The sequence below is a fragment of the Pyrus communis genome, chromosome 4 (assembly GCF_963583255.1).
Source record: "Pyrus communis chromosome 4, drPyrComm1.1, whole genome shotgun sequence".
NCBI lineage: Eukaryota > Viridiplantae > Streptophyta > Magnoliopsida > Rosales > Rosaceae > Pyrus > Pyrus communis.
In genome coordinates this window covers 28,007,733-28,033,925 of record NC_084806.1, presented here as the reverse complement: position 1 = coordinate 28,033,925, position 26,193 = coordinate 28,007,733, and the positions used below count along the sequence as shown (strand labels likewise).

At 39.8% G+C, this 26,193-nt stretch overlaps 2 protein-coding genes and 1 pseudogene across 12 annotated transcripts; 1 reads left to right on the top strand and 2 right to left on the bottom strand.

Annotated features, from left to right (window-relative positions):
- The first annotated feature begins 10,850 nt into the window (after positions 1-10,850).
- On the top strand, positions 10,851-17,112 carry LOC137731343 (uncharacterized). 11 transcript variants are annotated; one of them, XR_011068251.1, is made up of 10 exons: positions 10,851-11,128; positions 11,213-11,306; positions 11,897-11,963; positions 12,761-12,829; positions 13,216-13,268; positions 13,645-13,701; positions 13,958-15,895; positions 15,927-16,241; positions 16,660-16,744; positions 16,988-17,112. XR_011068251.1 is itself a non-coding variant. In XM_068470447.1 (6 exons), the coding sequence occupies exons 2-6, from the start codon at positions 11,206-11,208 to the stop codon at positions 14,032-14,034; spliced, it is 357 nt and encodes a 118-aa protein (XP_068326548.1). In that variant the 5' UTR covers positions 10,851-11,128; positions 11,196-11,205; the 3' UTR covers positions 14,035-14,063. The 11 variants fall into 11 exon arrangements, 3 of the variants coding, with proteins under 3 accessions (XP_068326548.1, XP_068326546.1, XP_068326549.1); XR_011068248.1 differs by having other exon boundaries at positions 11,196-11,306; XR_011068253.1 differs by having other exon boundaries at positions 10,885-10,953.
- LOC137731342 (2-alkenal reductase (NADP(+)-dependent)-like) lies at positions 15,891-18,196 on the bottom strand (annotated as a pseudogene).
- A 1,187-nt stretch (positions 18,197-19,383) lies between these two features.
- On the bottom strand, positions 19,384-25,329 carry LOC137732093 (probable sphingolipid transporter spinster homolog 2). The gene is made up of 16 exons (XM_068471387.1): positions 25,172-25,329; positions 24,854-24,985; positions 24,487-24,588; positions 24,312-24,416; positions 24,120-24,195; positions 23,909-23,983; positions 23,139-23,241; positions 22,953-23,018; positions 22,485-22,512; positions 21,916-22,013; positions 21,591-21,667; positions 21,213-21,326; positions 21,001-21,120; positions 20,548-20,676; positions 20,208-20,286; positions 19,384-20,093 (listed from the first exon to the last, which is right to left on the bottom strand). The coding sequence occupies exons 1-16, from the start codon at positions 25,327-25,329 to the stop codon at positions 19,966-19,968; spliced, it is 1,590 nt and encodes a 529-aa protein (XP_068327488.1). The 3' UTR covers positions 19,384-19,965.
- Positions 25,330-26,193: the final 864 nt, after the last annotated feature.

Below are 26,193 nucleotides of genomic sequence, written 5' to 3'. Positions count from 1 at the left end.
GGAGAGATGTCAATTTCACTTTGGGATCTCCACAAGATAGGGGGCTTGCCAATCCAAGGTAAGTTTTATAACGAGGTTGTTCCTAGTGCGGAGGAACTTTCTTTCTGCAATAGCCGAGGATTGCCTGCGAGTTGTCGTTGTTTATTTTGGGCATATCACAAGCTTTCCCAAGATGCTCGAGGTAAATCAAGCGTGAAGATTTCTTCATGGATTCGCTTCTGGTATTGGGAGGACATAAGGTACAAGAAGTCCTTGAAGAAAAGAGGTTGCAACAAAACCACTAAGCCAAAGGGAGACCCATATCTGTCTGGTGCTATTGGTTCAGCTAGGCGTCGTTCCCTTGCCGAGTTGAGAGCGTTTGAGGACCTTGGCATAGCATCAGAGCATGTGGAAGAATCTTACCTAGCTGCTTTTTTAGCTTGTTGGCTTTGTAAGTTTGTTTTTCTAACCGGCGACGTCAACTTTGTTCGTCCCGAGGTTTTCAAAGTTGCTAGCAAGATGGCTGCAAGTGAATCTTTCAGTCTTGCTATCCCGGTCTTGGCCAACATTTATAACGGCTTGAGTGTTGTTTCGAACTCGGCGAAAACTAAAGATCGTGCTGCGGTTCTTCCCTACCACTATGTGTATGGTTGGTTGGGTGAGTACTTCGACACTCATTTTTTTTCTTAAACTCTAGACAAGTCGAGGCCTTTGATGACGAAGTATTCTGGCGTGCTTTCTTCGAAGAGCCTCAAAGATTCCCAAGCGCAAGCACTGTTTAGAAGCTGCGAAGGCTTGAAGATGGACCATCTGGCGAGAGTTGGCTCGGTGCGGCGAGGCATCATGGATGATTGTATCTTCGCTTCTCGGACTTATCTTACCTTATAAGTCTTCGCTCGAGGTATGTTTCTTTGGGACAAGAAGATCGATGCATTGTTCAGCCGTATAGTCCCCACCGTTTCAGCAGGCAATTTGGTTTTGTCCAAAATGTGCCAGGCAAGCTGAAGGAAAAAAACCAATTAGACTCTTTGCAAGCCGTGTATATGCATTGGGAGTCTTATACCCGTGCATGTACAAATGCTTCTATCACCCTGCCGGCCAAAGACGAGTTCAAGAGTAGTCCAGTGACCCGTGCTTATGTAAGTTGGTGGTCAAAGGTACATTATGAGAACTTGGGGATAGCAAGTGGTACCAATTCTTCTCATTCACGCCTTAATGTATCGAGGGGGGGTTGTTCTGTGGTTCCTACACAACTGATATCTTTCGATTGCGCGAGTGCTGCTACTTTGCAAGATAGACCAGTGGTTTTAGTCCCTCAATGCCCACGCTTGTCTTCTCAACATCTGGATGTATCTGAAGAGGCCGGTGATGAAGTTGATTCGCACGAAGATGGACTTGTTTTGCGGCGGCGTCAACAAGTATTAAACAAGCGACGACTTGAAGGCGCTCAAGTCGATAGCGATGTTATTTTTTGTCATAAGAAGAAAGAAGTGTTTAGGCTCCCTCAACTCGATGACAGTGTGTCGTTTGAGAAAGATGTATACATTTTCTTCTCTCTTATGACTTCTTCTGCTTTCATTGTTCTAGGTTTTGTTTCTAACAGCTTTCTTTGTTCTCTTTAGGTTGGGCTTTCTTGTTCTTTTGACTTGGCGACCACAGGTATTTATTCTTATACGGAGATGCTATTTGGAGGCGACCTACCTACAGGCGGGGAGATAGGGGATCCACCTGGTACAGAGCTTGTCCCAAATCCGTCAAGTTTCCCAAGTTTGCCGTGTGTAGGTGGAGGTATGCAAGATCCCGTCATGCGTTCTATACCTTTACCAGCTAACTCTGAGATCTCTCTAAGAGGGCCAAACCTTAGTGGTACTGAGCAGCTTATTCATCGCATCAATTTTCGTGCGCCAATGGATATCAAGAGCCATATTGAGGAGAGGATTTCAAAATGCCCGCTGGAGGACCTTGCGTTGCTTAAAGAGGATTTATCGAAGCTTATTTCTGCAATTGCCAATCTTAACGCTGATTCTTCATCCTTGAAGATCAAGATCGCCGAACTTATGGCCGCTTCAACTGAGTATTCTTCCTTGCGTGCTATTTCCTCGAAGAAGTCGAGTCCAGATGTTAGAGCTCACCAGCTTGCAGCAATAGACTTGTCACTAACCCAAGTCCGGTCTTCTCAACAAGCTGCTTCGGGAGATTATCAAGCCACAGAAACTTCTTTAGCTTCCGTCCAAGTACGTCTAGATACGTTGATACGAGAGCAAGAACAGTTGGGCATCGAAGCATCACGACTTGAAAGTGTTCTCGGGGAGCGGGGAGCTACACTTTCTCAATGCCAAGAGGAGATTTCACGCCTAGAACAAGAGAAAGACATGGCTATGGAGTTGCCCATCTTGTCTCTCACCGAGGTAGAGACTTTGAAGACTTTGGAAGGCTTGCTTGAAGATCGCCTCCGCAGTTTTAGGGACATAGTTTTCGAGTAGTGTCTTCTGTCTTCTATTTTGTAATCGGACTTTTTCCTTCAAAGAAATAAAGTGTTTGCATTCTTGAATTTGCTTTTTATTCTCCAAAGTGTTTGTGTTTTTGTTGATGATGTGACTGTACTTGAAGTTTTGAAGTTTCAAGTTGCCTACGTACTCTTGGTTGAGGAGGGATCAAGTCATGACGTAGTTCAAATGAGTGATGCTTTTTTTTTTTTTTTTTTTTTATTGGATTTTAATGGTGATTTTGGTGATGATTTTGCCGTACACAATTTATGCTCTTGCGGGCCAGGAGTGTGGCGCGTTTGCTTTAAGGGTAGTAGCGCTTCAAAAATTTGCCGTTGATGGGGCCGATCTTCAAGCCGTCTTCTGCCATAATTAAGTAGGCGTCGTTGGTGTAGACCTCTTGTATTACGTAGGGTCCATCCCACTTTGATGTGAACTTACTTTTTGTCTTATGAGTTGTGATGATAGGCCTACGCAATGCCAGCACGAGATTTCCGGCTTGGAAAGACCTAGGGCGAACTTTCTTGTTGAATGCCTTGGATAACCGTGCTTGGTAGCATTCCAAGTGTTGTTGAGCTTCGAGCCTTCTTTCATCCAGTGCTTCCAACTCTTGAAGGCGCAACTTTGCATTTTCTTCATCAGTCAAGCCTTTTTGTATAGCCATCCTTAGTGAGGGGATTTGACTTTCGAGCGATAGAACAGCTTCCACGCCATATACAAGAGAATAAGGCGTAGTTTGGGTGGGAGTCCTATGTGTAGTCCTATATGCCCAAAGTGCTTCACTTATTCTTTCATGCCAGTCTTTCTTTGTTCGGTCGATTACCTTTTTCAGGATGTTGCACAGTGTCTTATTGAATGCTTTTGCGAGGCCGTTGGCCGGAGCATGATACATGGAAGACTTGTGCTGCTTGAATTTGTATTTGTCGCAAAGCTCGTCCACGAGTCGGTTGGAGAACTGTTTTCCGTTGTCAGTGATAATGTAGCGAGGCACACCATATTAGTGGATGATATGCTCCTTGATGAAACGAACGACAGTTTCTTTTTTGACTTCCCTTAAAGGTATGGCTTCAGCCCACTTGGAGAAGTAATATGTTGCAGCTAGGATGTAAGCTTCTCCTGCAGATGACTTTGGCATAATTGGTCCTACAACGTCCAATCCCCATGCGTCGAACGGCCATGAAGCAACTGTAGGGTGTAATGGTTTATGCGGTTGATGTATGAAGTTGGCGTGGAATTGGCAGGCTTGGCACCTTTTGGCGTGTTCCATGCAATCCTTCACCATGCTCGGCCAGTAGTAACCCATTCTTTTAAGCTGGAAATGTAGCTTTGGTCCAGACTGATGCGCCCCACACACACCTGAATGTGCTTCATCCATGGCTTGATTAGCTTCTTCCTCGCCTAGGCATCTCAGGAGCACTCCTTCAAAAGAGCGTCGGTAGAGTGTTCCTTTGTAGTAAAGGAAGCGAGGTGCTCGTCGACGTATTTCGGAATGGTGTCTAAGATCATCTGGAAGCTTTCCATGCTCTAAGTAGTCGATCAGCGACTGTCTCCACTCTTCAGCATCGACTGGAAGTACTGAGATGACATTTGTATCATCCAGTGACATTTCATTAACGAGCGGAATCACCCATCTTTGGCAAACTGGCACGTCTGTAGCTTCATCTTTTCCTAGTGTCATACTCGAGGCTAGATTGGCGAGAGCGTTTGCCATTTGATTTTCCTTTCTTGGCACATGTTCTAGTGTCACGGCCTCGAAATTTTGTAGCAGTTGAGTTGCTAGCCGGAAGTATGGGACGAGATCATCTTTCCTCACCTCATATTCAGTTAAGAGTTGATTGATTATGAGCTTGGATTCACCATATACCTCAAGAGCTGTGATTTCCATGTTGATCGCCATTTGGAGCCCGATGATCAATGCTTGGTACTCAGCAACATTGTTGGAGCATAGCTCACTCAGTTGGAAGGAGTAAGGTAGTATTTGCCTTTGTGGCGACATGAATACTACTCCTGCCCCCGCTCCATCTGCTCGTGCGGATCCGTCAAAGAACATCGTCCATGTCGGAAAGATGTCGATGTAGAACACCTCCTCGTCAGGCAAGTCGTCTGAGATTTTCCAATCAGCCGGGATTGGATGATCGGCAAGGAAGTCTGCTAGCGCTTGTCCCTTGACGGCTTTAGCTGGGACGTATATGATCTCATATTGATTAAGAAGCAAAGCCCATTTAGCGAGTCGCCCTGTCAAGACTGGCTTAGACATGACGTATTTGACAGGGTCGGCTTTAGCAACCAAGTGGATGGTGTAAGCATGCATGTAATGTCTGAGCTTTTGAATGGCAAACACCAAAGCGAGGCACATCTTTTCTATTGGGGAATAGTTCAACTCAGCACTGGTGAGAGTTCGACTGAGGTAGTAAAGTGCTCATTCTTTCTGGGATTCATTCTCTTGCGCCAAGAGTGCTCAGATTGAACTTTCCTGAGCAGCAATATACAATATGAGCGGTTTCCCGGGCACAGGTACCCCCAGGACAGATGGACTTGACAAATATTTCTTTATGCTTTCAAAAGCATTATGGCATGCTTTGTCCCATACGAATGGAACATCTTTCTTCATAAGGCGACTAAACGGTTGACAACACCCTGCAAGGTTGGAGATGAAGCGTCTGAAGAAGGCTAGCCATCCTTGTAGACTTTTCAGCTCGTGCAGGTTTCTTGGCTCGGGCATGCTTTGAATGGCCTTGATCTTTGATTGGTCCACTTCAATACCACGGTGCTTGATGATGAAGCCGAGGAATTTTCCAGAGGTGACGCCAAACGCACACTTTAACGGGTTCATCTTGAGGTTGTATTTTCGCAGCCTTTCGAACACTATTCGCAGATCTTTCAAATGGTATGATCTTTTCTTTGTCTTAACCACCACATCATCTACGTAACATTCTACGTTTTTGTGTAGCATGTCATTGAAGATTTTCTGCATTGCGCGTTGATACGTAGCTCTAACATTCTTTAGACCAAAAGGCATCACCTTGTAGCAATATATACCTTTTGGAGTGCGAAAAGCTGTTAGTTCCTCATCTTCGAGGGCCATGCGAATTTGATTGTACCCAGAAGAGCCATCCATGATTAATAATGCCTCATAGCCAGTGGTTGCATCCACCATGATTTCAATGATTGGCAAGGGGAAGTCATCCTTCGGGCAAGCATCATTGAGGTCCCGAAAGTCTACGCAAACACGTATTTGTCCTGATTTTTTAAGGACAATTACGATGTTGGAGATCCACTTGGGGTATTGCACTTCTCGAATAAAGCCTGCTTCGATTAGCTTGTCGATCTCGACCTAGATTAGTGGGATAAGCTCGGATCGATAGCGTCTTTGAGTTTGCTTTATCGGTCGCGTTCCAGGTTTGACCACAAGATGATGAACAGCGATGATAGGGTCTAGGCCGGGCATTTCTTTGTAGGTCCAAGCAAAGACATCTTTGTACTCTAACAATAGCTGATAATACTCTTCTATCTCATTCGTACTTAATAATGCACTTACGAAGATAGGCTTTGGTTCCTCGTTTGTACCTAAGTTGAGTTCCTTGAGATCATCAATCGTGGCTTGCCCTCCATCTTCGAGCTGTGGTGGTGCAGCAGTGACATCTTCCTCGGGGATTTCGTCTTCTTTGCCTTCTTGAATCGTGATATGGAATACATCTTGGACCTCCTCTTCAGTGCTATCTTCTCGAGCTTGTTGGCATGAGGATTGTCCGGTGTGGATGATAGTACGCCTTCTTACTTTTAATGGTCCATTTGTGTTAACTTCTAAGATTGATTGGCGCTTCATCCTTGAAGGAATCAAGCTTCGAACGTCGCCTTTTTCTGCTAACCAATCAAACTTTTCTTCCTTTGGTGTTGTCTTCCTCTTTCTAGAAGGCTTTTCATTATCTTCAAATCTTTCCGAAGCTGATCGTCGCAGAGGAGAGATAGCTGTGTTGCTTTGTTTCTTAGGCTTTAACAACTTTTCAAAGACAGAGCTTTGGGATGTTGGCGCGTTAAGCCTCTTGAAGACAGAGGTTCGGTCTTGACCACCAATGCGATTAAGCACTGAAATTCTGGGGCTTGAACGGCTCATCCTATCAAAGACCGACGTCCGAGAAGCGGGTTTAGGTTCTTCTTGGTCTTGTTCAATGCTCACGCTGACGTATTGAGCGCTAGTATTTTTCGCTTTGTTTGAAATCATCACAGGTGCATTTGGTGTGAAGCCAAGTCTGGCTTTGTTGTTGTCCACTCCGTAACCATGCTCCTTAAACTTCTTTTGAGTTTTGGTGAGGTTACGTTCTTTGTCATTGACAGTGTTTGAAACCTTCTTTCCAGCCGTAGAAGAGGAAGCGAAGTCGTACCCGGCCTTCAACATGAGTTTGTAGGCGTTTAGGTCGAAACCTTCCTCGGTCCTTTTGGTTGGAAGAAAGCTTGATTCCATCTCCTCTGGTAGAGCTTTTATGAAGCCTTGTGGTAGTCTTGCGACCTTAGCACTCCCTAGCTGTGTCAGAGGCAAAACCGCATTCGTCTTAAGCAACTTCACATTATCCTTATGCCACCGTGTGTCGGCTTTTCTTGTTCCAGTTTCGAATGGAGATTGACCATTCTTTCTTCTTGACATCGGGATATACCGGAATATGGGCGTGTTCGGTCCTTTTGAAGGCATCCTACTCCCTTTGGTTGTCGCAAGTTTAGCAAACTCGTCATCGTCTTTGCTTAACGATGGCACGGCTTGTTCTTTTTACTTTTTAGGCATGGCTTGCCACTCCTGCTTTTTAAGTGTTGCTTTGCCCGTGGATTTGATCTCTTCCGGAAGAGCTTCGGGTACCATGTCTTCGTCCATGTAGAACTTGGCGTCTGCAAAGTGTGATTCGGCTTTAGTGAATGGCTTGGTGTCACCTTGGATCACCTTCACTCCTTCTCGGTAAAATTTTAGGCATTGGTGAAGGGTGGACGGTACTACCCCATTTGCGTGGATCCAAGGTCTTCCTAGGAGCAAGCTGTAAGAAGTTCTTGCATCAATCACGTGGAATATCGTGCTTGATTTGAGCTCACCAATGGTCATCTCTACTCGGATCATGCTCATCGCCCTTTGTCCTCCTTGGTTAAAACCTTGGATCAGCAGACGGCTTAGGGATAGTTCATTCACCTTGATGCCAATTATGGTCATTGTTGATTTTGGCATGATGTTTATGGCCGACCCACCATCCACAAGCATGCGGTTGACTTTGTGTTCCCTTACGTACCCCGAGATGAAGAGAGGACGGTTGTGTGGCTTTGATCCCAGCAATAGGTCTTCGTCAGTGAAGTTAATTGCGTCATAGGTGGCACAACATGTGGCACATTCATGTGGCTGAAGCTTCGAGCCTTCGTCGTTACTTTCTTGCACTTCGTGGTCGCCAGGACTTGCCAAGACTGCTGCTAGTGCTCTTCACATCCTTTTTGGTAATTGTAGCGCTTCCTCGATGCTAAAGTGTGTTGGCAGACCTTCTTCAGGTGCGAGGGTCTTTTCTACCTCAGTGGCGACAGCTTTGCCTTTTGAGGGCTCTTCTATTTCTACTTTAACTATGTGACAAGCGACGGTAGTGCACTGTTGGAAAAAGTCATTCGGGAAGTACTCGTGCAAGGAAACGGGAACGCGTGGCTCCTGCTCCATAGGTTCACCAGCATATGTGGTCTTATCATCCTTTCTTTTAGGCTTCCCATTGTTGCGACCGTGGTGATTTCTTCTTTGTTCCACCTTTGGCTGTATGACCCGTGGTCTTGGCTTCCTTGTCTTTTTGTAGGTTACCAATATCCATCCTTCTTCATCATCGGTATGCGCATCTTGGTCGCTTTCCCCCAGTGATGGTTGTGTAGGAGGTGCCGTGCAGCTTGAGCATTCACGGGAATGGTCAGGTGTCTCTTGGAGAGGCATGGGATCGAACGATCCAAACGCAATTGTAGTGGTATGCGTTGTGGCCGTGTCCTCAAGGTCGAGCTCAATTTGCCCTTGTTGTGCTAGCTTCATGATGAGTTCTTTAAGAACGAAGCACTTGCCAACAAGATGGCTCATAATACGATGGTACTTGCAGTACCTAGGATCGTTTATGCGATTCATTTCTTCAGGACGCTTGCATTCGGGTAGCTCAATCACCTTTTTTTCTAGCAAGTTATCTAACATGGCAGCCATGTCAGAGTCAGGAAAAAGGTACGTTTTCTGTTCCAACTCTCTCAAGGTGCTCTTGTATCTGTCTTGGGTGAGAGAAGGCTCGCCTGTCTTGATCTCCTTCGCTTTCTTCTTGGAGAAGATCTTGATGGGCACTGATGAGGTCTTGATAAGGGTAGTGTTGACGGTGAAAGCTTCCTTAGCGGGCTTCTTCCCGGTCTTGTCTACATTTGGGGCGAATACTTTATCCTTCTTGAAGTTAGTAATCGGCTCATTTTTCCCGTGATTAGCGATACTCAGCTCCATGTCGTGGGAACAAGTTGCTAGCTCTTCGAATGTTCTTGGTTTTATGCCTTGGAGGATGTAATGTAACCCCCAGTGCATGCCTTGAACGCACATCTCAATGGTAGAGGTTTCAAAAAGTCGATCTTTGCAATCCAGACTTAACGAACGCCATCTATTGATGTAGTCGACGACAGGTTCATCTTTCTACTGTTTCGTACTGGTCAGCTCTAGCATGCTTACAATACGGCGAGTGCTGTAGAAACGGTTGAGGAATTCCCTTTCTAGCTGGTCCCAACTGTTGATAGACTCGGGTTCGAGGTCGGTGTACCAGTCAAAAGCATTACTTTTCAGCGAACGCACGAATTGTTTGACGAGGTAGTCCCCCTCTGTCCCAGCATTGTTGCAAGTTTTAATGAAATGGGCGACATGTTGCTTCGGGTTGCCTTTTCCATCGAATTGCATGAATTTTGGGGGCTGATAACCAATTGGCATCTTCAAAGCATCAATCTTCTTGGAATAAGGCTTTGAGTACAGTACGGAGTCATGTGAGCTTCCTTCGTACTGTGTCTTGATAGTGCTTGCAATCATCTCCTGTAGCTGCTGGATAGAGAGAGATCCCATGAACGCCGTTGCTTGGTCTAGCTTCAGCTTCTCTTCGACTTTCTCCGCTAGAGGCTTCTCTTCTTCGTCGACTTCTTTCTTTAATAGGCCAACATTTGGGTCGACTTTCACGTCGGGCCGCGCATCTAGTTGGTTGACAAGTGCGGCAATCTGCAAGTCCTTCTCTTCCACAGTTCGTGTGAGTTTTGCGATTGTTTCATTCATCTGAGCTAGTTGCTCATTGATTGAAGTTGCTCCAGTGGTCATGACTTGCATGGTTGTACTGCTGCTCGAATCAGCGTCGGAGAGTAGGGACTCTGAGTATTTGCTCGGGCTCTCCCCTCTTGACACCCTTAGCGAGGCTAGGGTGATCACAGGCTCGTGCCTCAGGTGCTCTTGTTTTTTTGACAGAGTTAATGCAGGGGTGGAAACCGCGGCAAAAAGGGCTCTTGCCTTACTTCGGGTTGTGATGCCCGAAATATCACCACTTGCGGCGATGATGTTCTTGTTCTTCGCTTTGATTGCGGGAACAGCTTGATCTTTTCTTGATGCCATTTGCGTTTTTCGATGATTTGAGAATAGAGATAAGAGGTAGAGATATCCCACCGGGCGTGCCAAATTTGTAAACACGAAAAATTCCTAAAACAAGAAACAAGAATACGTGTACAAAATATATTTTTGTATTAATGATTTTTGGGGTTACAATCTCTTTGTAATTTGATCCTCTGATTCTATCTTCGTAGGGTGTAGGTTTGTGGATGAACTGTTGATCCAAAGGACCGTCGGGGCTTGATCTAGGGATGAACAGTTGATGAATGGATCTTCAAGGGGCGTTGGGCTTGATCTTGAAGAATGGGTGTATAGGTTTGTTGAGATTGTTGATCCAAAGGGCCGTTGGGGCTTGATCTTAGGATGAACGGATGATGAATGATGAACACTTTCTTCAAGGGGCCGCCGGGGCTTGATCTTGAGTCCGTGGAAGTTCTTCAAGGGCCGTTGGGGCTTGATATTGAAGGAGGATTTGACGAAGAACGAAGAGTCCTTTCTTGATCATTCGGGATTTTCTTGAGAGCTTTAGAGTTTCAAGGCTTCAAGGTTTTAGTCTAAGTTTGTAAATTCCCCATTTTCTCTTGATGGAGAAAGCTATTTATAGGCCAAGAGAGTGAATCACCACCATCCATTTTTTTGGTGAAGTGAGTGGAGTTGGTAGGTGAAGTAAATATGTAATGTAGGTGAAATAAATGTGTGATGTAAGTGAAATGAATAAAAGTTGTAATTTTAATACATTGGTTAACATTTATTTTACTAAAATTTCGGTATCTACGATACGACACTAATTCCATTTCATTTCAACTCCACCTCAGTTCAATTCATTCTCAATTCTTCTCATTCCGTCTGTTTAAAGCTGGGGATTTGGGTGTTTTCTCTGGCCTGGTAAGATTGGTTTTCAAGATTTCTGGGGTTGTGATAAGGCCTGAATATTTAGCGGTTTTTGCGTTTGTTTCTGTGTGATTTGCACTGATTGTGGTCAAATCAATTTCCGATTTTGTTTTCCGTTTGAGCACCGGTGGTTTTTGCATCTCTGGGAAGTTAATTTTCTGCAACTGAGGTATGTTTTCTGACTACTGTGTTTTGGTTAATTTTGGATGAATTGTAACCCTTTGGTTTTGGGTTAGCTCTGATCATATGATAGGGTTTTCCTGGCTAAGAGGATATTCTGCGGTTTGGTTCCTCGCTTGGTCAGTCGCAGATTTACCGACGGTTCCGGCGATCCTGTTATTTTTTGGGTAAGTTTTTTCTTTTTTTGTTGTTTCCCCGTTTGACAACCCCTTGGTCAATGTTAGATTAAAATATGTTTGTAATTTTTTCGAACAGATGATAGGGGTGATTGGAATTTGGGAAAATATGGTCTCAAGTTAAAATTTGTATATGGTTTCAGCGCTGTGTGCATTGTCAATGTGAAATTAGTGAGCCATAAATAATTTGTTGGAAATAATAAGTGTCTGATGAATTTTAAGGCGTTGAAGCTATCTTGTTACTGACAGGTGTTAGGTTAGCACAAAAAATTACAGGATTTTAGTTTTTGGTTTTCCCTTGCTGAACCACATGATCAATTGGATTGGATTAATGTGTGTGGTACAGTATTTTTAAGCCCAAGAAATATTAAAGTATAAACATTCTTATAAGGAATTTTTTTTGTATGTTTTCTCACTTTTCTTAGTTTATGATTCAATTTTGTACTCCATTCATGTATTTCATCAACTTATCAATTAGGTTCTTCTTTTGTCATTTTAAGAATCAGGTTGTTCTTCTTTTGTGATTTCAGTAATTGGGTCTTTAGTGACTGCACAGATTCATGGTTTTTTCACTATTTCAGAAGCAGTTCATTGAGTTGGATGTAATTTTGTTGAACTTGAAAATCATTTGATCTTCAGGGCGACCAAGTAAGTTTGTGGAGGTCCATTTTGTTTTGATTCTTATACAAGGTGACAATATTTGTTATTTGAGTCAGATAATTTTTGGAATGGATTTGAAACAAAGATGAGAGAATATGCAAATTAGTCTGTTATATAGGAGGAAATGAGTCTATTCTGCCATTTGGATGACAGTAGTTTTTAGTTTTAAGATCATTGAGAGTGATGAGATTTCAATGATATTTGTTTGTAGGAAACTGATTTTAAACAAAATAGTTAGCTTTTTTAAAGCTCATGCAGGTTTTATGAATACCAAACCTTAGGGATATCGTGTTGTTTTAGCCTCTTATCCAGATTTACGACTGCACTTTCCTGCGGTGTTTAGAGAGGTTTTTCATGCTATCCGATGTTGTATAGTTAGGTTTTTACGTTTGATTATTTAGTTTAATGACTGTTTGGACCATTACAAGTATTCTTTCTTTGGGTGTTTTTTGTTCTGATAATTAAATTCATATAAATTTGTTGGCCTTTTGGTTTATCAGTTATGTTATGTTTGGCTGAGCTTAAACATAAAATGTGTTCCGTTGAGACGCTATTCATTAAACAAAAAATTATTGCTGCCTTTTGCACGTTGTTTAAATTTGAGATGCAAGTGTCTCTCCTCTTAGGTTATGACATGGCCTTGGATTGTACATGCTTAGTGAAAAAAGTTTTCATCTTTTTTTTGTCGTTGTGGTTTTTTCAGTTATACCCTGCTTTGAATGGAAAAAAAAAAGTATTTTGCATTCACTATTATGTGTGTTTAATATTTATATTCACTTTTTCAGTTATACGTACTGGAAACAATACTGGTTACAAAATTTTCATACCAAGGATTACTCTTGCAGCAACAGAGAGTAAGTGGCCTTTTGTTTTTAAAAGACGTCGATTCTCAATTAGACCATGTTTTGCAATGACTATTAACAAAAGTCAAGCTTTGAAACAAGATGGTTTATGTCTTCTTGAACCAGTCTTTACCCATGGTCAATTGTATGTTGCATTATTTAGAGTGACATCAAGAGAAGGTCTCAAAATTTTGATAACTGATGGAGAAAATAATGCCAACAATTATACTGCAAATATAGTATTTAAAGATGTTCTTCAAAATTTACAATCAAATTGTTAATTTAATTTGCCTATATTATATATATTTAGTACAATTTCGGCAATCATAAAACAATGTTTGCTTTCAGTCTCGAAAGCATTGTTAACTGTTATGCTTATCTATGTTCTGGATGTGCAGAATAAATGATGCAATCAGATCAAACGTAACATATACAACAACATTAAACTTAGGTTAGTTTTAATACAGCTATCTTTTTCACTCACCCGTGTTATAAATTCTTTTGTTTTACCCTGACTTTATGATGTCTTAGAATATTTGATCTCTGCATAGAATTACTGTTTATAATGCTTCCACTGACCATTTCGTCATCTTCAACTTCTAGAAAAATTACAGCTGTCTATATGAATTATACCAACAGTCCATTCCCATATCCTTTTTGGCTTTTTCATATTTTATTCTTTGTAATTTCCATTATGTAATAACTATAACGAACTACCTATGAAATTTTGAATACTTATATTCCTCAATTTACACCACAACTTAGCACCTACGAAAATTAGGCATTTTCATAATTAAAGTTTTAACATATACTCATTTACTCTGCAGGTTCATATTCCTCAATTTATCTTAATGCATTGGAAAAATTGCACCTCCACAGCCAAGGTAAATATTGCTAAAACTACTAATACTCCACACATGCCAAATATAAACAACCACACATATACGTTTCTTTCCTTTTGATAAAAATATGTCTCCAGCCATTTCTAGCATCTGTGTTTAATCTATAAAATATGCATATACAAATACTATGTTTGCTAAAAAAACATATTAATATTGATCTCTTTTTTTGTACAAATTAGGTCATCATTCTGTTGAAATATACCAATTTCTTTCTGTTTCCTTTCTTTCATCTTGCCAGCACCCATGGTGTTCATCACTCACTCAGCTACGCGGTTCATTGTCTCCTTTGTTTCTCATACAAGAACATTCCTGTAACAATTAATGGTATGTTAAAAATATTTTAATTTATTCCCTTTTCCATAAATGCTTTCTGCTTAAATTAAATTTTTACTAATCTTTCTCTTCAGTGGAACTGATTGTTACACATATATATATCCACAGTATTTGCTTTTTATTTGCTTTTAATACATCATTAATTACTTGCCTACACATAAATGGATTCAGTTGGACATCCAAAAGTGTTATCAAAGATGTTGTAAACAAAAATGTATCCACTCCATGACCCTTGGTTGAACAAAAAAAACACATCACCAATAAAAGAAATTGTTTAATTTATCTATACAACATTCTTATTATTGGTTAGATAGATTAAACAATTCTCCACTTCATTTTGTGTTCTTTTGTTCAATCAAAGGATAGCCATAAAATATACCTATGGTTAAAGAGTCTAGATTCATACTTTAGGATATCCATCTTATATCCCTCAATGAATAGGTAAGCAACTTATTGTGTATTTATAGCAAGTGAAAAGAAGAAACTATTTGTTTATGTATTGGTAACAGTCAGTTCCTCTGAAGAGGAAAGATGGACATGATCATAATGCCAAGCAAAATTAAAGTTCAAACATCACCCCAAATTATATCTTTGTATGCCATAAATATACAAAATAAGGCATATCTGATCCATCCCTCAACGTCCTTTGTTACCATTTTTACAATGAAAAAAGACATAATTCACCCTATTTTTCCATTAGTAATTTCTAATTTCCTTTCTGTTTCTTATTTTCAAACTCATTCCCCAGCCTGATCAACATCTTTACCTATTTTTCCATTGGTAATTTGTATTTTTAATTATTTTCCGTTCTTGCCTGAGTTTTTCTCACAACTTATAGTGTACAACTTGCTTTCTTCATTCTCTACACTATGGATTCGTGTCATTTAATTAGGATACCGTATGATTACACATTTTGCTATAGTTTTTCAAATGTCTTACAATGGTTTTGCATTACTGCTGATATCCTGCATCTCCACCTTGCAGAAACTACAAGGTATGCTTCCACTCCTCATGATCTGTAAATTACTATATTTGTCATTCAAATAATCTTAACAAACATTATGTAACCCATGTTTACCTAAGAAATCCAAAATTACAAAAAAATAGAAAACAATTATATAAAGAAATGAACATACACGAACCAACTCATGCACAGTTTATGTTACTGCATTTGTTTCAGCATTTTGGTGTTTGTTCATTTGATTGAAATGCTGTTCCATCCTTGCACAAATTACAAGGTATGCTCCAATCAATGCTTTGATAAATTCCATTCAAATTGATACCAGTTATCACTGCATTTGAACATGTTCTGTTTGACACGCGCAGCGTCGTGCGGGCACCATTTCTAGTGTGTGTGTGTGTGTGTGTGTGTCTATATATATATATATATGAGGGAAGGGATTCCCATTTTTTTATAAAAATGAGGATTAGTTGCGGGGTTCACACTATATCGAACTTTAATGATCCGAACCTTTTTTTTTTTCAAGTTGCACTTCATAAATCATTCTTGCAAAATATTAGCCAAATCGGAAATGTTTAAGACATCTAACTGAGTTTAAAGAAATTAACGAATACTTTGTTATATAAGAAACAATGAAATTTGATCATAAGGATGATCTACGAATCGAGACTTACAAAATAGACGGTTCAGATCGTTGAAGTTCGATTTGGAGTGAGCCTCACACGTAATCCTCGTGTTTTGAAAAAAAATGAGGATCCCTTTGCATAAAGGGCTGTATATATATAGGTTCAAGCTAAATCACTCATGGGCAACCAAAACTACTTGATTTCCAACATTTCTGCCACTAAAAAGTCCCACAAGAACTGCAGGAGCACTCTCAAAGTCCCACAAGAACTGCAGGAGCACTCTCAAGGCCTTAAGCTATGTCTTCCAGATACACTATTTTCCCTTCTCTGATGTAGGGGATCACCATGTCCAGAAACTTGGGGTAGAGGTGGAAATAATCAGACATGACGAAGCCTTGGATGCGAATCTGATTGTAGATGATAAAGACGCGGTTGCTGTAGTCTTGCTGCTGTTTGAGATTTTAATATGAGATCAATCCGCATACCGCAATTCGGCCATGACGTCTCATGTTAATGAGCACAGCATCCAGCATTTTTCCTCCAACGTTCTCAAAGTGAATGTCAATGCCTTCAGGGAAGTACCTTTTCAAAGCTGCCTCCAGGTCAGGCTCTTCCTTATAATTGAAAGCCTCATCAAATCCAAGCTTGTTCTTTAGTAGATCGACCTACAGCCATGAAGGCAAATTGTGGACTTTATGATACACACACACACACACAAATACAGTTATTGCGTATAAGATGTCCCTTTTTTTTCTTAAGGAATGGACTCGTCGAGAAAACCTATCATCTTTCCAATTTTCTTCAGCTTTAGAGTGTAGAATCACCTTTCAAAGTGTAGAACTTAAACTTTATGGGTTCTTATCTCGGATTAGTTGATGGCTTCGATTATGCATTTTAAGTAGTATCAAAGTTGAATAAACTTTATCATAAAGTGAGACTTTCTCGAAAGGTCCATCCTTTATAAAAGAACGAACATCCTACAAAAAGAATCTCAATTGCTTTAACTTGTTTTTCATACAGTAATATTTGACACTAAGTGGAAGGAGGATATGTACTTTATGGAGAGGGATTGGCAATGCCACACAATGGTCCAACCGCTTACTAGGTATCAAACTCAGCACAAATATTATACATCTCGCCATCTATTTGACTCGAACATGAGACGTTTTACTTACAAATGAAGATGAATGCTACTAGACTGTGGTACTAGTTGGTTTTAGTCGCTTGAACTTTGTTTGCTTAAACTTGCACTTAATGAGGGTTCTCCTTAATCGTTAATTTTATTCCTAAATGATCATAAAGCTAATAACGCACCTTCTCTTTGCTTCCAACACTTCCAACAACATAGCATCCCATTAGCTTTGCAAACTGCCCAACAAGCTGACCAACTGCACCAGCTGCGGCAGAAACGAAGACATAATCTCCTTTCTTCGGCGAACAGATTTCATGAAAACCAACGAAGGCAGTTATACCATGCCTAAATGATTCAAAGAAATAAAGGATTAAATAGTGATTGTACAAAGTATGAACATGTATAACTCATAGTTTTGATGAAGAACTGGCACATACCAAGAAGTCCAGTACAGTAGGCAAGGGGAACATCAGTGTGGTGGATTTTAAAGAGCTGTTCTGGCTCTGTGAAGATGCTGTACTCTTCCCATCCTGTTGTGCCCCAAACCAAGTCACCTTCCTTGAACTCCGGGTGCCCCGACTCCAAAATTTTAGCCACACCAAACCCATTTAATGGCTGAAGAAATGCATCAACAAGTATTTATTTTCAGATTTTTCATGTAGTGAATTCAGTTGTAACATGCTTAAGCCAGATGATTGAATCTCAACCCTCTAAAATGAGAAAGCATAGTGATTTCATACTCCGTCTTCTCCTTCCCCTATATTATTCTTTGATTTATTCAATCCAAACGCTAAAAAAGAGAGATGAGTGCAAAGGATAAAGGAGAGTGAGAAAATATTTTTCTGATAAAAAACACTAGAATATGGTCATTCGTGCTACGTGAGTCTTTAAACAGGAAAAGAAATTTCGATGTCTAGAGAGTCATCTGCCCAAGATAGACAAGGATGATTCCCTGCATTCAAGTCCTACATAGGCCTATTTTGGTGCCCCTGAATGCAGGGGATCCCCTTATGCGTGTCTTAGGCAGGACGTGGAACGTGGAACAGGTAGTTCTTGATCACCACTGCCTTGTAGTCCTACAATCTATAAATCACAAAAAATACATAACCAAAACAGAACATTGATAATCATGGAACCAAACAGAAAATCAAGAAAGCCAAAGAGAGTTTTCACAGAGCCAGGAGTGAGTGAAGTGAAGACACTATTAGGAGGTTGAGTTCTATCCATTCGAAGCCTCAAATAAGGGTCGCACGACAAGTAAAGGTTCTTGACCACCACTGCCTTGCAGTCCTGGGGAACCTTGAGCTTCAAGGTACTAACTGTCACGTGCATGTCGGACTTTTTGGCTTTTTCAGAGACCTAGTTCTTCAGTATCACCCGCTTGTTCCTCACTTCCTCTGCGCCACTTGCCGTTGCCGTTGCCATTGCCATTGCCGTTGCTCAACCAAAACCAAACTCTCCATATATCTTTTCAGGTCCTTAGTTTCTTTGAAAAATATGTAGCATTTAATTTACGGATAACACTAGGGTGACCAAAATTTTAAACCAAATTATATGATTGTTGATGATTGGATTAGTATGTTGATTAAAGTGCTTATTTTTTAATTGCTAACACGTCATTTGGTTTACTTAGCATTATCTTTAATTTACGTATCAAAGTTTGCTTGATTTTGTTTGTCAAAGTGTTTGAGGAGTTGTATGGTGGCACGTATATGGTTGGATATATCTCCTTCCATTCCATTTCTGCTCAAGAAAGCTACGGTCATGTCATCATCTTAAGGAATCATAGACGGAACTAATACTATAGCTGCCAAGAAAAGTCCATGCTCCTAATCTTTAAGAGCATTCCACCACACGAATACACTGACATTGCCACATGGCGTCCCTTGTCATTCAAGCAACATAACCAACGCAAAGTGTTGTTCGCAAGACCAACTTACATGATATAAGTACACCGCCACTATAGTGTTTGGTGTCAATCATACAATGTCTCGTGGAAATATACTTGCACGTAGCATTGCCCACATAACCCAAAACATCACGGCAACGATGTTGGTTAATACAAGATGCCACAGTTACTGTATACTCGTTCCATGGAAGTCTTTCTCGTCATTCACTCTCCGAAAAATCATCATCAAACTCCTTTTACGTCAATATAGTGAATGAAAGTTAAACATTGTGCATATACTAGTTGAGTATTTGTAGGAGTTTCGTCATCTGGGAAAAACAGTAACATTCACAACTTGGCACAGAAACATAGCTGCCTGTGTTTGATGTGTAAAGGATACTTTGTCCAGCAACAGCATGGGATTTCTAATCGCCAAAGCGTCGTCCATGAACCTTTACTAGGACATAAATTCTAGCTCATTCAACTGGGAAAAAATTAGTCGTTTTACGCCACAAAGACGACACTTCATTTTACGTCACTCCATATACCCTGAAAATAAATCAATCAGAAGGAGGAGGAAGACAACCGTTGATTTCGAGACATGGAATCATGGCAGCCATATTTGAAACGCATACAGCGATGGTATTTCAGCAACCGAAAAAGAACATGTAGAGAACTGAACAAGATTACAAGGCACAAGTAAAGTGCTGCAGCGTACAAAAGCTGAATTAAGGAAGAAATTATATCATTAATATAAATACTGGTGTTTTTCTATTAGACAAGCTAGGAAACTATTGAATTGCATCTCAGACAACTTAATTACATCGCTTGTTTCACCGAGTTAAGGCGAAAACTCTACATATTGATTTAAAAGGGCAACTATAAATAAGAAAACTTTTTTTATCATATACATAATTCCCAACAAAAAATTTGTTGGCAAATAATTCGATAGAGAGGCCTAATCTGGAAACAGCGGAAGCAGCACTACAACTCTCACCTTGAAACTTGTACAGATGTATTTTCAAATGTGTTTCAGCATTCTGGAGATGAATTTTGTCGTCATTACCATCCTCCACTTGTTCGGGCATTACAAGTCATAGTGAATTGGAACCAAGAGCTGAGTTGCTCAATTGATCAGGTTACTGTTTAACTCTAGAATTTGCTAACCATGAAGATTTTCGTGGAAAATTAACACTATTTACACATTTTCCCAGCATAAATGGTAACAGAGACATGCAAACAATTATCGCATCGGCATTACCTTATAGATGAAACAAGCAACTTGCAAGCATTCACTATAGTAAATTTATGCTTTAACAGGGCCTTTTGCTCCCTCAGTTCTCTTCTCTTCAAGTGGTTTTTTGACTGTCTCAACCGTGGAGACTTCTTCCTTACCATCTTCGTCAGAACTACCCTTGTTGCTAACGAAGATCCCTAAAAAAAGCAGTACAAGCTTTTTAACCTGATGCCGCTCAAAAAAATTCACTCGCTTTAAAAATTTATAATACGAATTGAACAAATTATTATAACTAGTTGTCCTCCACCAACCTATGAACCATATTCCAGACGCAAGAAACAGAACAGATGTCACAGCAAGAGTTGTTATCCTCCAATTTTTAACATGGTCCTGCATATGAAAAGAACAAAACCCAAAACGGGAAAAACGAACATGGTGAGGATGCTAAACCGACAAGACAACCCTTCTATGAAAATTCACTCCAAACTGAACACTGGAATCAACTTCTTTCCCTTGCTGTCAGTATACCGCCTAGGAGCTGCTTCTCCAAATACCAACAGTAATAGAGTGACATAATTATATCACCAAAACATCAGCAGTAATCTCCACTTCCTCAAACAAATTATATAGAAAATAACTTTGAAGGCGCACCTGGAGTATTCCAGCAAGAGGCGAGGAAGGAACATCACCAAAGATGTGGATTGAAACAGTTGAGACAGCCATAGCCAATGGCCTAAGACTTGGTGTCACGCACTGCAGAGACACATAATTAACTGGAGCCTGCCAAGGAAAAGTGATTAACAGGGAAAACGTTATATAAAACTGGAATAGTATTTTATATTTATTATATATCAGTGAGCAGTCATTATCATATTATATGCTTCAGACTAACCACATATGTGTGGGTTTTCATCCCTACTGGTGGTACTTATGTGCATAACCAAACGTTGAGTTATGGCGTTAAAGTTTAGTAGACAAGATCATACTCATCATATACTAATCCACTCATTATTATAAGCAGACTATTACAAATTGAAGTTTAGCGTGCACAGTATGAATTGAAACCACCAAAGTTCAACCCAAATTGGAGAATTTTAAGATTACCTGGGTTGCAAACACAAGGAGCTCCCCCAATGCGAAGAGAACTACAAAACCATACAAGTTCCTTACACAGAAGGCACTGAAGCAAAATATTGCGCCTAGAAATGTTGCAACAGAGAGAAGCTGTGAAAGAAGCAAAGGGTTTCAACAGCACATTCTAATGAAACATGTTAAAGAAGACCGTATCATAAACGCTGGACACAAGCAGAACTCACCTTAAAAGCGTTATAAATTGTGGCAGTCACTGCATCAAGGATGAGCCCTCCAGCTAACGTCCCCAGAATTCCACAAACAATTGTAATACCTCCGAACCACAAATCTGGCTTATTCTGTCCAAAGTTCCAATGAACGAGAATACTGTCAGAATTGTTAGAATATTATTTCCTTTATGCTAGACTGCCGTTATTAATATAGTCTATTATATTATAAGGTAAAAGAGCTGATCCCATAAGTAATATCACTGGGAGATCATCGATATACCAACGCTTTTGATAGTTAAGGTCAAAATTCAGTTTCCTTTTAGTAAAAAAAGCAGGATTACGTGACCAAAAAAAAAAAAAAAAAAAAAGAAAAAAAAGAGCAAAGAGCTATACCATATGATAAATGTCATAACCAGCCTTTGGTCCCCAGTACGAGTAGGCTCCAATGACAAAGTTATATGACACATAACCTGCCAGTCAATTAAATTGTGAGTAAAAAAAATATAAAAAGTATGTAAATAATAAATAGTAACCTTTAGTAGCACTTTATCAGAACTTTCTCCAGTTAAATTAGTGTAAGATTGCAAACATTACCACTTTTTTTTTACCCAATACAGGTAAAACATGATCAAGATCTATAAGATTAAGTACAATTGAAATTATATTTTACTATATTAGGATAAAATTTTAGAAGAACAAGTAGAGGATGAGGGAGTACCTAAGACATTAACAACATAAACTTTATCGAGCAAAAGCACTTTCATATCTCTTGAGAATCTTGAGAGTTGGCTCAAAGACTTTGTAGCAGGGCTTGGCCTGAAATACACAAAAAGAAGAACAATCTAACAGATAAGAAATACCATTTTAGGATGTTAGATGTGTAAGGATCCTGTCCTACCCTCTCTATTGATTCTATCACGCTGACATTACTAAAACTTTTTTTTTCAGTTGATTAGGGGGCTAGCAGCCAAAAGATCCAACAGCAGATTAAGAAGCAAGGTCTAGCCACATGGGACACAAGGAAAAAGAGAACCATGTATTTATTTAAACATGTTACTAATGTGCCCATATCTGAAATGGAACTGGCATTTGAATTGCAGATGCATTGCAACGGTTTTTGTTATTTGAGCACCCTACCTGGTAGTGCTCAGCAGGTTTTCCCAGTTGACAGAGAGCAGAATGGGAACACTTCTGAAGTGGGCTAATAATTCTATTTTTCTCATAATTACAAAGGACAGTAAAGATAACCAAGTAATAGGGAAAAAGATGGATGCAATCGTTACTTACCAAGAAGCTTTTTCTGTGACATCTGAATCTGCAGTTAGAAGCTAATCAGAATAAACATACAAATTTGGATATCAAATAACTTCTTGAAATTTAAAAAAAAAAATATATCAAGCATCGGAGAACTGCTTCCACACTACCATTCATAGTCATTATGTTGAACATCTTAGATCCACCCGAAGTTCCTGCCCTTACAAACGCATTTAGGGAAAAGCTACAATGTAACTGATTATATTGATACAAATGATTGAAGCTGAACAAGGTTTCTCACACATTAATACTTTTTAAGATTAACGTGGGATATCTTTTAGAAATTAAAGAACGGAAAGTTCACCCCATAATTATCCTACATTACTAGTAAATGACAACACAAACTGTTCCTGAGACCATTTTCGAACTAAAAAAATACAGAGTAATATTTCTTTTTTGAAAAATGAAATCGACTTTGCAAAACAACAGAACATGAAATACCTTCAATTAAAGGACTAGTTGTTTCAATAGGTTCCAAAGTTTTTCTTGTGTCAGCAGGAGCAAGACCTAAAGTTACCAGTTAAGTTACATTACAACAAATCTGATGGATCATATATAAAACATAAGCTTCTTTATCACAGACGATGCATCACAGAGTCACAAAAAGAACGAAACAATAAAATTCACCTTTCAACTCCAATGGTTTCATCACAAAAGCCAATACACAAAATGGAAGCATACTTAATGCCTCTCCCCAGAATGCATAACGCCAACTGAAACTGGATCCCACCTAAACATTGATCCAAAGCAGAATATCATTACGACAAGACATCTACCCCAGTGCAAAATCACCATGATATACAAGGATGCTACCAATAGATAAATTTGATTTATTCAATCCAATGACCACAAATAAAGAGAGGTGTATGAAAGGCTAAATTGCAGTTGAAATCAATTGCCCTTACTAATAAGAATTAAGAAGTTGAACAAGCCATTACCTTAGTACAAGGAAAGAAACGCTTAATTTTAAAACACTAGGATACATTCCAAATTCAGAAGTGAAAGGGAACCTTCAAGGGCAGAGAGTATTGCATGTTGTTTCTTGCAACCAACAATTTAAGTTATCGAACTTTTTGATTGGTTTTGTAGAATGGGAGGAAGAGAAAGTGAGGGAAAGGCCAGCAATCGTCTAGATACGTGAATAGCTATCTCTATAATTACAGACCCTAAAATATTGAACTGATTTTGTCAATGATGTCATGGATATCCAACAATATCATGTGAGGTGATTGGTACCATGAATAAAAGCGGATAGATGAGCCCACCCACAGTAAACCAATTAACAAGCTCCAACAGACACACACTTACCCAAAAACAAAATGGAATTTTGAAAAATTCAACCAGCAGCCTTTATATATGTATAAATATGAAGTTAGCTTGCAAAATTTAAAACTTACAAATCCACCATAAACATAGCCCACGGCAATTCCAGTTGGTATACACATGTAAAACATAGCAAGCCATGCTGTTTTCTGGGCCCACAATTGACAAATATTCAGCATAATTGTGAAAATAATCATCAAATACATCAAATATTGTCTACCTCTGAAACATATTTGATCGTAAAGAACAATAGGGAGGGATGAAGAGAAGGGAAAGAAACCAAACCTGAGTTGCAGGAGCATGGTCATCGATGAATGGTGCTGCAAGACTAATGAAAGATGCCTCACCAACTCCAACCAGCCTAGAATGGTAAACCTCAATTATAAACCCACAATCTAACACAGGAAGGTGATGCTGATGCAAAGAACAAAGCCAAAGTTGTAAAATCGGAGAATAGTACAGCATTGTTGCACTCACATGCGACATATTGCAATGGTCCAAAAGTTAATTGAACCACCACACCCGGCTGTGGCAAATGTCCAAATAGATAATCCAACTCCAATCAGCCTAAAAGGATTGTGACTGAAAAGACAACAATGCTTATGAATACTGTAAGTTAGCAACTCATCTCATGCATACTGTAAGTACTCACCTCTTTGCCAACGATGCAAAGATGGGTGAGGCCACAAGAAGGCCAACCATAAATGCAGATGACAGAGAGCCGTCTTCAAAATTGCTCAATTTAAAATCTCCCCTGTAAGAAACATGCCACCGTAAACCAAATACAACCAACAGATCAAAGGAATCGTGAAAAATAGTGCAAATTATTCAAACAAGTGACCCTAATTAAACACTTCACGGATTTTCAAAAACTTATCGGAAATGAATCTAGTTTCTTGATAAACAATTGGATAATGAATGCATATGCGACAACAGCCACTGAATTAGACAGTAGAATGCCAGATTAATATTGGCCTCTAAGGCTCCGAAACTCTCATAAGAAACTCTAAAAATCTTACTGAATTCCGGTACCCGCGGTACAAATGCCGCTAGGATCACAAACCCCAATGCTACCGTTGACACCATTGCTGGCTATTGCTCCTCGATCGACATAATTAATCAAGTTAATCACACAGAACATCACGAGCAACCTGTTTTACGTACGAAATAAACAAAATATTTGATCACATTCCAGGAGCAACCTCTTCCCTTCAAATGCAGCTTCAAAATTTGAAAATTTACTGGCTCAATTACATTTCCAGATAAGAAAAATGCAGAAAACCCAAGAATTTTCAATTCAAAAGTAATTTAAGGGAAACTGAGTTGGGAATGTTTACCTTTTGGGGGTGAACCATGATGGATATCGAGGTGAGTCTGAGATGGGGCTCTCCGACATATCTGGGTTGGGAGGATCGGACGGCGGAGTAGGGATTGGAGGAGGCGCTTGATGGTGGTGCTGCTCCTGTTGCTTCTCTCGTTGTTGTGATTCCGCCATAATAATGATGAGATTATGAGAGAGAGGAGAGAAGAGGGAGGGGTGGAGAAAGAGAGCCTTGTTCCGCAAGCAACCTCCAAAGTTTACAGCACCCTCTGCCTCTGCCCCCTCTCTCCCCTCTCTCTCAGGACACATCTTTAACCATGTTTTGAAACTCATTTTTATCCATTTACAGAAAATAATGACAAATATTCATTTTTACCAAAAATTTGTTTTAGTAGTATGGTCTACGGTATTTCTGTTCGAATGGCGAGAGTTAGTAGATTAATAATTATAAAATAATACTTAAGCAAACAAACCAACAATATATATCATAAGGCCATAGTTAAGAGTATTTTTATTTGTGAGAGTCACACTGCCATGTCGGGTTAGTACTGATCCACTTATACAATATTTGGTGAGCAATAAGATTAATGTTTTGTGAACCTAAATTATAGAATTAGTGAATAGAGAAATGACTGCAAGTAGTGGATTGCTTTGGTAGCTAGAGCTTTCCTCTTCATTCCTTGTGTCTCGGGTTCCAACCTTCCCTCTCCCCTCTAGTGTAGAGAAACATTGATAATTCTCTCCCCCATTTGATTTCTTGTTTATTTATCATTTTTCAATTGAGATTAGAATAATAATGTAGATGTCTACACAGCCACATTAGTTAAAGCTTATGCGCTCTCCTTAGAGAGTTAGAGTTCAAGTCCACCTCATGACAATTTAGATTGGTTTAAAACGGTCCGGTTACAATTTCGTACTCTAATAACATAGAACTCATTTTAGAAGTGCTTTCAAAAGCACTTGAAGTGCATTTAGGACAAGCACCAGTTACGTGCTTTAAGTTTAAAAAGCACTTCCAAACACACCCACAACAGAAGA

Excerpts from the sequence above, each read along its gene's own strand:
- LOC137732093 (XM_068471387.1), bottom strand. The coding sequence starts at position 25,329 with ATGGCGGAATCACAACAACGAGAGAAGCAACAGGAGCAGCACCACCAT. Across the intron at positions 23,984-24,119 it reads ACCATGCTCCTGCAACTCAG|AAAACAGCATGGCTTGCTAT; the intron begins GTTTGGTTTCTT and ends TTGTGGGCCCAG. Across the intron at positions 21,668-21,915 it reads TTATGTTGTTAATGTCTTAG|GTTATGTGTCATATAACTTT; the intron begins GTACTCCCTCAT and ends ATTGACTGGCAG.
- LOC137731343 (XM_068470445.1), top strand. The coding sequence starts at position 11,206 with ATGATAGGGTTTTCCTGGCTAAGAGGATATTCTGCGGTTTGGTTCCTC. Across the intron at positions 11,307-12,760 it reads GCGATCCTGTTATTTTTTGG|TTATACGTACTGGAAACAAT; the intron begins GTAAGTTTTTTC and ends TCACTTTTTCAG. Across the intron at positions 13,269-13,644 it reads TACAACAACATTAAACTTAG|GTTCATATTCCTCAATTTAT; the intron begins GTTAGTTTTAAT and ends TTTACTCTGCAG.